At 37.2% G+C, this 11,031-nt stretch overlaps 1 protein-coding gene across 1 annotated transcript in view; it reads left to right on the forward strand.

The window, feature by feature from the left end:
- The window catches only part of ABCC4 (ATP-binding cassette, sub-family C (CFTR/MRP), member 4), a 148,234-nt gene extending 138,919 nt beyond the window's left edge, over positions 1-9,315 (forward strand). The window contains exons 30-31 of the mRNA XM_010006355.1: positions 3,475-3,609; positions 8,441-9,315. Coding sequence (XP_010004657.1) covers positions 3,475-3,609; positions 8,441-8,548 — 243 coding nt within the window. The 3' untranslated portion in view covers positions 8,549-9,315. The remainder of the gene's footprint in view (positions 1-3,474; positions 3,610-8,440) is intronic.
- The last annotated feature ends 1,716 nt before the right edge of the window (positions 9,316-11,031 follow it).

Below are 11,031 nucleotides of genomic sequence, written 5' to 3' on the forward strand. Positions count from 1 at the left end.
CTGGGTTCTTTTTGGTCATATTGTGCAGTGATAAGTGTTGCATGCAAGTTGATCAGAAAATATGTGGCTGGTAAACACCAGATTCCACCTTTCCTGAATGATTAGCTGCCTTTTTGAAGTCCTAATGATTTTAATTTGGCTTGGAGTCAGTGAGTAAGAGTATGCAAAGCTTTAGCCAAAGTACCTCCTTATTTATTTAAATTTTATCAGCATGTATTTCTCCAAAGGAGAGAACCTATATCTTTGTCTAAGCACTTTTCTATAAATGTATAAATATCTAAGTTTTTAACCATCAACTAATTCAACTTATATTCCCTCCGTTGTGTCACAGATGACAGCAGGTAGTAGAAACAGTGTTTTTCCCTGGTGAATAAGGTTTGTAAAGTATTCCTGACATGCAAGAATTATGGTTTTTGTACAGTTTAGTTCTTTTTTTTTTCTCTTCTCAGATTTAAAAAAAAATAGCAACACAGCTTGGTTTTCCTTACTCTTGTTCTGTATATTTTCATAACACAAGTTTGTTTTTATTCCCCAAGCAAAGGCTGTGAATACATGAATGATTTGTTTAAAATGTGAATGGAATTTTTTTTAGACACACAAATCACTCACTCTATCTGTTGGTCTTCTGGACTTGGCTGTTTAAAACTTGTCAAGGAAGAATAAATTTTTCCTTTTTCCCTCCCAGGTTCCCTGGAGGAGGATGATTGTCCATGTTTGTGGTTGTTTCAGATATTTGCAAAATTAATGTTAAAATTTGAATACCACAGTAATATAAATGTTCAGAAACCCTCTACTTTCCTATTGTAGCTCTTTACTTGTGAGAGACACATTTAATGAAGGTGCTTTTTGTTGTCTTTCTTAAGGAGTGGTTCCATAATGGAGTGCTGTGCTGAAAAACCTACATTTATTGCCAAGGCACCAGAGGTGTCCTATGCAACCCAATTAAATTATTACGTAGAACTGTATATGATAAATTAATTTATCAAATTTTTAAGGAAGCTGTTCTTAACTGTGACATACTGTACTGTATGAAAAGTTGGTGATTAAAATTATATTTGTAATTATTCCTTAAATATTCAGATTAAATAGGCTAGGACTAAGTATGCTGGAAAAAGAACATGTGAACCAGTGTATACCTTTGCAGGTGAAATACTACATCTATTGTGTGTTAAATGACTGTATGTTGTGCTATTCAGTACTACTGATATTTAATTTTTTCCCGTGAGCACTTTCTTTAGTTACATACCAAACAGTATTGGAAATACCTTGCAGAGGAAAATGATAGTATAAGCTGGGTGCTCGAAGTTTTTGAAAAGAGCAAATAACCTCTTGTAGGTTTCTGTGCATACCGTTTATGAAATTAGATGTATTTATGCTGTTGTTGTTGGCTGGGTTATTTTCCATTCAAATGCCATGTACTTAACTGAACCGGAAGCAAAGGAGCGGGCACCTTTCCCCTGGTGCCAGGTCCCTGGTGTCAAACAAGTTGACGGAAATCTCGGCAGCGTGTAATTTTCTCAGCAGGGCGGGCAAAAGGCATCAGCTCAGCTGTCCTGCTCCACTCTGGGTGTTTGTCGTTGATGGGTGTCCAGGCTGCCTGGAAATCTGCCGGGCTCTTGGCCATCAGGATGCTTTGCACAAGGAGTTGCACAGGCAAAAATGGCATCTTTGAGAGTTTCCTCAGAGGATGCTGAGTTTGTCTCCAAGCTTATTGGAGTTTCTCCTTTCAAACAGAAGGTTGCAAACTACTTCGGTTATTTTGGAACTTGTCCTCATAATACCTTTCATTAATATCTTTCCTGAAATCAGCAGCTCCAGTTTTTTAGATCTTTTTTTTCTTCTTCTTCTGCTTACAAGTATGTACACCATAATTACGGCTTGGTTATGAGTCCTTGAAGTCCCTCTGTTGTGGCAATATCTTTTTCAATAGTATGCCATGTTTATTCAGTTTTTTATTTACATAAGAGCAAAAATATTTTCTGAATTACTTTGTTTTCACACATAACTTCTTCTTCTTCTTTTTTTTTTAAAAAAAAACAACTTCACTGCTGCTGCACATGCATTAAGGTACTGAACTTGTAGACCGATACCCAGATCTTGTTCTTGAGCATTTAATTTATAAACCAGTTAAGTATTTTAGTGTATTGCATTTGTCAATATTGACTTTTCCCTGCTATTGTATTTCTCATTCTCTTAGGTTGGGTAGGTGTATCTGAATCTCTTCTAGACTTACCCACACATTTTTGTGGCATTTGCAGGTTTGTCACTTTTTTGATAACTCCTTTTTCTGATAACCAACACTCACATAGCTACCACATGTGCCAGAACAATGTTGTACCCACCAGGTCCTACCTTTTCAATTTTCCACAAAGAAAAATGCACTGTTTATTTCTAATATTGGTTTTCTGTCCAGGTCCTTGAATAAGTTTTGGTCCCTTTTAGCACAGGTATTTAGTTACACCAGATACCTTTCTGGAAATCCATATAAACTGTTTCTCCTCTAGTTTTCCTTTGGTACCTTAAGAATTGTATCAGATTTGTGAGGATAAATTTACTTGTGCTAGAACCTTGAAGAAAAAATTCTGCTTGTGAACTGTGTGTCTTCTACTTGTGTTTTTGTGATTATTTTAACTAATTTGCTGTCTTATCTCAAAACATATATGCTCGTCTAAAAATTCCCTGAATGAATCCTGTAAGGCTTTTCAAAATGTAATATTTGCTACCATACAATCCTTAAATAGAGTTACTAGTATGAGAGTATTTTCATATAAGTTCAATTGGATTATTAATAATTTTTTACTGATATTTTTTACTGTGTGTGTCCTCTGTGGCTTACTGTCTTAATGCCTTTTTAATTTTTCTGTTGTTTTTTCCTTCTCCCTTCCTCTCTTTTGGGTACCTATGTCCCTGGTGGCATCTCATCTTTTTTTATGTAGAAAGAATAGGTTCAGGGTAAGTATCTTTCTAATATGTAGTTGACAAAACCCGATGCAATAAATTGTTTATCTTTTCAGCAACACCCTCATTTTCTTTAATTACATCTTCACCTCCTCTAATCCAAAAGACTTACCTATTCTCCCTTAACCATCTTGGTGGTTATTGCGTGGTTTTTACCCACAGCTGTTTACTTCAGAGCCTGTTTTCGTCCTCTTTGTTTCTTTCTTACACAATGAATCTGATAATCTGCTTTGTTGGGTTCACAAACATTGTATTTCCATATTCTGCATAACTTTGCAATGGATTCCTATAGGTGGAATGGCTGTAGGGCACTCTAAAATAGTACAACAGGTCTATAAACTGAGAAAGTACCGTGCTTGTTTGAAGAGTATGTGTTTCATTTTCAGGATACAAAATTCATCTTAGCACTTAAAGTGCATATGTACATTCCCCCCTTGCTCGTATTCTCTAACTTCTTTCTTTCTTTTTTTTTTTAAATTTCTTATGCTAATATGTTGGCTTCTGCTGATTTAACAGGTTTTAGAGGCAGGAAGAGTGAAAGAATATGGTGAACCTTACATTTTGCTGCAAGAACAAGATGGCTTGTTTTACAAAATGGTGCAACAAGTGGGCAAGACTGAAGCAGCTTCTCTGATTGAAACAGCAAAACGGGTAATTTTAGAAGAAATGATCATTGAGTTTGTCTCTACCCTTTGTTTATCTCAAGTTAACATACTCAGTGCTATAGTAAGCCTTACACTAAAGAATCTTTGCCATGCAGACCCATCATTTTCAGTGCCTTTTTTAGTGGGATATGCGCAAACTTCTGAATGGTACATGTGTTTATAAACCCTGAGTTGAAAGACTGTTTGGATTTTTTACATCCTTCTGAATGTACACAAATAAGTGAGTGTACACATGAGAGTAAGTGACATACTCACCTGTGCTGGCCACTGATCTTAAAAACTTGCTACAAAAATATGTTAGTGTTTCCTAGTCAAACATTCATCTGCTACTCCTTTATTTTTTTAAAGGGCCCATAAAATTTGAGTTTGAGGTTCAGTGCCTGTGCATTATATTATGGTCTCAGAGAGCATGGTCACATTCATACTTTTTGTGCTTTCTCTTCTTTTGGTCTTGTACCCTTGCTCTGTTCTGCACTCAGGATGAGTAAGGCTCAATTAACTGTTGAATATTCTCTTGTTTCCTTGTTCCATACAAGGCTGTGTGCCCGATTTACTGCTTACTATTCAAATCCTGCTCTGAGTACAGAATCATTAATGTAATTGCAAGCATTCCTCTGGCAATCAGAATGTTTAAGAAACATCAATGGCTTAATTTTCATAAAACACCTCTGAGGTAAAGCTATATCATCACCACTTTTCAGATGGAAAGCTGAAGCAGAGATAAGAAGATAAAAGAAAATGACCTGTGTTTGAGGAACTTACTTTTACTAGCTTTTGGCTTGATTTCTTTTTTTTTTTTTTTCTTTTTATAATTTACCACATGGAATGTCCAGAGCAAGTTTTTATTTCTCTCAGTGCTGATGAAGCTTCAGCACTGCTTTAGCTGAGACTGGCAGTGCTTAGTTTGGTAGACACTTGATTCATAAATAAGGCACTGACACTAGGTATGTAGAGGCCTAAGAGTGCCTCTTCATGACAAGAGGCACAGATCTTCTCTTTAGCCTCTATGCTTTCCACTCCTGAAGTTGTTAGAAGTGTGGAGCAGAGCTAGGGCAACACAAACTCCAGACTGTTTCCTGGAGAAACAGGAAACCAGTCAATGGAAAGCAATACCTGAAGAACAGGAAACAAAATGGCAAGTGCCTGGCTATTTCCTAGGAAAAATAAATGCATTTCCAGTCAGTTGGAAAAAAATGAAAAGTTGTGCTGCTGTCATGGAGGCTGTTTTACGGGGCTTCTTTAAGATTAGGGAAGATATTTCTGTCTCCATATTCTTAAAAGTTTTTTACAAAATCTCTTTTTTTTTTTTTTTACTAAAATAAATTTTTCCTTTTTATAAAAAAGAGGTTTTCAAGTGAAGCTTTGTAGCTAAAAGTGAACACTGTAAGTTCATGTGTGGCACTGATTAGGCAACTGAGAAAACAGCTTTGTCACTGTGTAGACCAGGTGATGAATGCTGCTGTCCTCCTCCATTGCTGCAGTGTAGCTTCTTGTATTTTATTACTAGAAAGGAATGAGTTAGCCATAGTATTTTATGGTACGTGTATGAAAATCTGAGTGTTATAGAAATGATGTTTCAAAGGATAGCTTCAAATTCATATGACCAGTGTTTATCTTTAAGGTGAAAGCCAGCTTCCAAAGCCTTGATCCTTGGAGTGGCAAGAGGTGAGGCTATCCAGCTGTCATCTGTAGAGGTTTAGCCATGTCTTGCTATCTCTCCTTCCTCCCCTGCAGCCCTCCCCAATTGCACAATTGCATTCAAAGATAATTCAAAATATATAAAAATAATTGCCTGATGTTACTTGCCCATATAGTCATCTGCAGTTACCACATCAATGTTATGTGATTTTGTACAGGAAGGGAAGAGATCCAGGAACCAGTTTCTGCTGAAATGTGGTTTGATGAAAAAGTTTGCTAACTCCCAGGCTAGAAGGCAGATACAAGCTTTAACATCTGCCAAGAATGCAAAGCATGGTGCTTATCCACACTCAGCCCAAAAATACGGGAATCGAGAGACTCTATCTCCAGTCAGCAGCTACCCAGAAGCACAGTTGCAGTCCTTTCTGTTTGGAGGACTTGGACATAAATTCAGGATTTTCATTATTGCTGTCCCTTGTGCTTCATGCATGCTTTCAGAGAAGTTGCTTAGTCAGAAGAGCTGATTCCAATGGCTTTTCTTTTTACACTAGTTAAGTCTGTTACATGTATTGCTGTTGGTCTCATACATTCCTACTGTGGTTAATAAGAACTGTTTTTATGAAGACCAGCTTTTTTCTGTTGTTGAAAACCAGCATGCTGAACGTAAAAAGAAAGGGTAATATGGCATATATACATACTTTTCAAAAGGCGTTACAGTGGGTTGCTAAGGAAAATGGTTTGGAATGTGGCCATGCTTTAGCAATAGTTACTTGATTTATTGCATTTTGGACCCAAATCTTGTGCAGAACGAACTTGCACCAAGATCTTCTTTCAGTAAGGTGAGACTTTAAATGCATTTTCTGGATTCTGCATATATCCTTTTAAATACAGATGAAGAGGAACTACATATTGCAAATTAGAAGACTAGTTTAGATATATTTGAAGAAACCTAATTTAAAAAAAATAAAATCTGCTGAGTGTCTTAGCTAAGCATTGCAAGATTGAGCTATTCAAGATCACTGCTCCTGCTGGAACCTTTGAATCAATCCAGCGTTGCTGTTTGTACTTCTCTCTTGGTCACTCAGTGTCTCCATTTTTTTGTGCCAATGTCAAAGAAAACAATGCAGGCACAGCTCAGATTGGAGACTGCTGAGAGTATAGTAACTAGGCTGTGAGGCTGACTGCAGTAGAGCTGTGCTCGGCATCACAAGACCATGTTTTTATCTTCGCTCAGTTTACAAGAAGCTGTTAGGAGAAGGTCCTGTGGGACAGAGAGAAATAGTCACAGTTAAAAAGGAAAAAAGGTGCTCAGTTATTCAGCTAAGCAAAAGTTGGTGCATTTTCCATGCTCTTGGCAGCGTAGAGAGAGGCTTTTATGCAAGCTTTGGTGGCAGCAGGAGAGGACTGGTTTTCTGTCAGTTAGTTCTTGAGTACTTTGAGGGGAAAAAAATTAAAGCTATGACAGATGTGTAAATATTAAAATACTAGGTGTTGTCTCACCTTCATGATTACTTTTTAAAAGGTTGCAGCTCTGTTGGCAGTGGAAGAACTTTCTTTAAAGACTTGAGCATTTAATATCTTGAGGGATTGGGCTCAGGGGAAGAATTGCAATGAGACAGTTGAAAAGCAGCTGCCATTTCATTACGTCTCTAGTAATGTGCCAAGGTTTTCTGTTAACTTTCAAACCCAAAAAAATCACATTCAAAAGTTGCATTAAAAGTATGCTGAAGTTTTGTGTTTTAAAACAGGTACAGGATGGGAATACACAACGGGGGCTGCTGTCTCTGCAGCGTTTGTGCAGGCAGGTGCCTGATTAACTTTGCTGCATCCGATGGTGGCTGGTTACTGAGGAATGCCTCTTTAACAGGGCTTCCAATTCTTCAGTTGATTCAAATCAGACCTTAATATTCTTTGAAACTTGTGAAGATGCATATACCCAGCCTTAGCTTGTGCACACAAAGGAGGACAGTGGTACTTACAGGAATGTTTTTATAGAATGACTGCTTCTTTTTTATCCTGCATGTCTTATGCGTGTATTCATATACCTGAAAAGGACATTATTATCAAACAAACTGAACTTTGTTGACAACACTCTCAAATAGAAATTGGAGAAACGTTTCATAAGCTGTAGTCTAAGCAGCCTGACTGTGAGACCTAACTCGTGACACATGTCAGCCTCAGAAAGATAGTGTATATTCTGTTTTTAAAGACTCAAACAAAACTTTTCACATTTTTCTTTGAAAAAAATTGTATTTGAAGTCCTTTTTCACCCAAACACATTTTTAGATAAGAGCACACAAGTCTTGACATTATTTCATTTTGTTATGCGCATCTGTCAAGGAACAGAGATATGATACAGCTACTAAAAACTGATGATTGTGGAACAGTGAAACTTGACAGCATTTCATTTCCTTTATGTTCTGATTATACATTTATCAGGAAGCCTGTATCTCTTCTAGTTGAGCTAGAAATTGGTAGAATTCAGGAACTCAAAGGCTTGGCAAAGAACTGTCCTATTACTTGGTATCATCTTACATTTTAGAGAAGTTGCTTGGTTGAGTCATTGTTAAAGCTTTTGCTTCTTCTTTCATTATTGTGGTTCACTATCCAGAGATCACATTTCTATAGGCCCTATAACTGCTCTGCAGCACAAATTAAACGCTGGGATATTTCATACATATACCTTGAAGTTTCAATGGTTGTCAATCATAGTTTGTAAAATATAGGGATTACAACCTGATATTAACATCTAAACCCATTGTGTTCATTTTATGTGTGAAAATGAGAAACCCTTGTGCAGACGCAAGATTTCACAGCTTCTTTGTCATCCTATTTTTAATTTATCTCCATGTTTTGAGCCAGTAAAATGATTTTACTTATCGGTTTAATGCAAAAGTGATAAAATATATCTCTTTATCTGAATTACCGGAATTTGAGTGGATCTACAGGTTGCATGGGATTTTTCTCACGCTTTGTTATAATGTAAGATCATATAGTAATTTTACTAATTTTTCCATGACACGGCGTTACTGAATACCAGTAACCTGAAGTTCCTGTTGGAATTCCTTAAGGACGTGTATTTTATCTCTTCTGTATTTCTTTCCAGAGATTTTACCTGAAACGAAAATGTGTTTGATGCGTAATTAATTACTCACAGAATCTGCTATTTTTTTTCCTAGGTGTATTTCAGTAAGAATTACCCAGAAGTTGTTCAGAATGGTCAACTTGCCACAGATTCCTCCTTGGATCCTTCCTCAGGATTATGCATAACTGAAACTGCACTGTGATTCCTAACAACTGTAACTGTTTTTCATAGAATGTAAATCTGAGATCATCTAAACTGAGCGACAATGTTTGCAAGTATCAATGGGAGAGGAAAGGGAGGGGGCGATTCTTTGCACTGGACATCCTTCCTTATTTAATACTGAGAAGAAAATATTTACTGTCCCTCTTTCTTTAAATTCAGTGCAATATGTTTTCCTTCCCAACTAATTATGTGTATTGCTAAAGAAATTAGGCAGAGTCAGTTGTTATTTGAAAGTTATGTGGTAGAGATCTCTTTTATTTAAACAGGTGCAGGACACCTAACGGGTCTAGAGTGCATGTTTGGAGCTTATGAAAAAAAATATAATTGGAAAGTGTCCTTTTTCTCTTTTGGAAATATGTTGAGGGTGAGCAAAACCAAAATTTTGTCAGTGTTGCTTTAGCATGACAGGTATGTCTGAACAGCACATTGGGTAGTGTACCTCTTAGTTGTCTCATGCAACTGTCCTTCTACCTGTCATAAGTAGCTATGCAGGTTGGTAGAAAAAAGACTTGAACAAGCCAAAAATACTTTTTGATAGCAAAAAGTACTATATACTTTTTTCTTTTATAAATAGTTGAAATAATGCTGTTCAAGATGAATGTAAATGTTAGTTTTATTTTGTTAAAATCCGAATGCTGAAAAATCAATCTCAGTCTTCTATACTTCAGAAGAAAATTGCCACATTTACACTGAAGAAACATTTAAATAATTTAACATACATTCCTCTTTTTGTCCAGGTTATCAAAGTAAAAAGGTATTAAAATAACTTGAGGAAACATTTGAATGACATGTCATTATACCTAAATACTGTGTAGTAGAAAGTTATCTTCAACACAACATATTGAAATGTATACATTATTTGCATTTATTGTGCCTTAATATCTGTGCCTTCAAGCCAAAGCTGTAACTGCAGGGTACACAACAAATTCATTAAATATATGTTAAAAATGTTTAACCTTAGTATGTTTAAAGTTTTGCATCAGGGGTTCTGTTGAACTCGAGCTGTTTGAAGTTACCATCCTATTGGAATCTGTTATGAGAGTACAGCCAGTTTTGAATGGCTGTTGTTGATAGTGAGAGGAGCACAGTGAGGCAGAGAGGTTTGGTATTCGTAAGTTATGTCCTGGTGCAGCAAAGCATTTTAACACCAAGGCATTATTCCCATGCTTAAAAAAAAAAATAAAAAATTTAAAAAAAATCAAGCAAGTGCTGTGCTGCTTCAGATTTTTCATGTTTAGTGAGATACCTACTCTTTGAGGCCTGGTAGAAAAGAAATATGTTAATCTTATTGGAAGGAGCACAGAAGAGACTAAAAGGCAACGGATCTCTTCAAGACATAGAAAATACTGTTTTTTGAAAAAACATACTGAAGATGCTTTGTAAGACAAATGTTATTTACCCAGTGTTTACCCAGTGGTCTGAAAGTAAAGCAAATGCAGATATTTCTCCTTTCAAGCAGTTCTTCCAGCAACTGATTCAAATATAAAATTACTCTGTCCTTCTCAAGAAGTAAATAGAGACCAAAGCTTGTGCCTCAACATAGGGGCTCATCTAGAAGGGCTTTGCCCTGCTCAGGACTCAGCCCAGTGGTGAGAGGCTGGTGAAAGGCAGAATGCTGGTTTCCCTGTTGCAGCATCTTCCCTGAATTGAGGCTCAGAGGCTTACTGTCCTGCTGTGAGATCCCCGGGGAGAGGGGAGGACTTCTTTCTACCTGCAGTGCCAGCAGCCAGCTTCCTCTGGTGGGTGGTGGGAGAAAGCAAACATAGTGTCCTTTTTTGCTGGTAACACCCTCCTCTATCGCTAGCAGGTAGTTATAAAGTGAAGTACTCTTGTCTCTAGCTTTCTTTTGGGAAGTCTGGCACTTCTGCAGTGTATAACACCTTACACTACTACAAATCCCATTGATATTGGTGGAACTGTACTTCATGCAGTGATTCACAGTGTGAGGCTTGTGCTACATCTGCTGCTAAATGGCAGATGGCCAGGGGCAGCTCCCTGCCCCCAAAGCCACGGGGCACAGGTTGACTTTGGCTCACGAGCAGCGCTTATGGCTAATCCTTCTTAGAACACACCAGCCACATCCTCATTTCTGTTTCTCTTGACCCTGGGTCTTCTCTGGTCTCATGTGGTCCCCCTAGCACACATGTGAACCTGGCACACAATTACCATCCAGCACTGTTTGGTTTGGTTTGTTTTAATTGAGATTGTCTGAAATGAGGACAGGGCTATTGTGCAGCTCAGTGGAGTGATGTTTGTATTGCAGAGCTTAACTACGTTTTACAGTAGTGAATTCTTTTTAATTTCTGAATGGTTAGTTCTTTCAAGAGAGTAAGTATGGTGTATAATACACTGAGACTTATAAATACTCTAATAGAACAGTATGTTCTCCTGGTCATATACCTTGAGTTTATTTTTTTTTTTCTATCTAAACCAAGGAGATATGTGTGCATAAACCAGGTCTAT

The sequence above is a fragment of the Chaetura pelagica genome, unplaced genomic scaffold (assembly GCF_000747805.2).
Source record: "Chaetura pelagica isolate M959 unplaced genomic scaffold, ChaPel_1.0 scaffold29, whole genome shotgun sequence".
Taxonomy (NCBI): Eukaryota; Metazoa; Chordata; class Aves; order Apodiformes; family Apodidae; genus Chaetura; species Chaetura pelagica.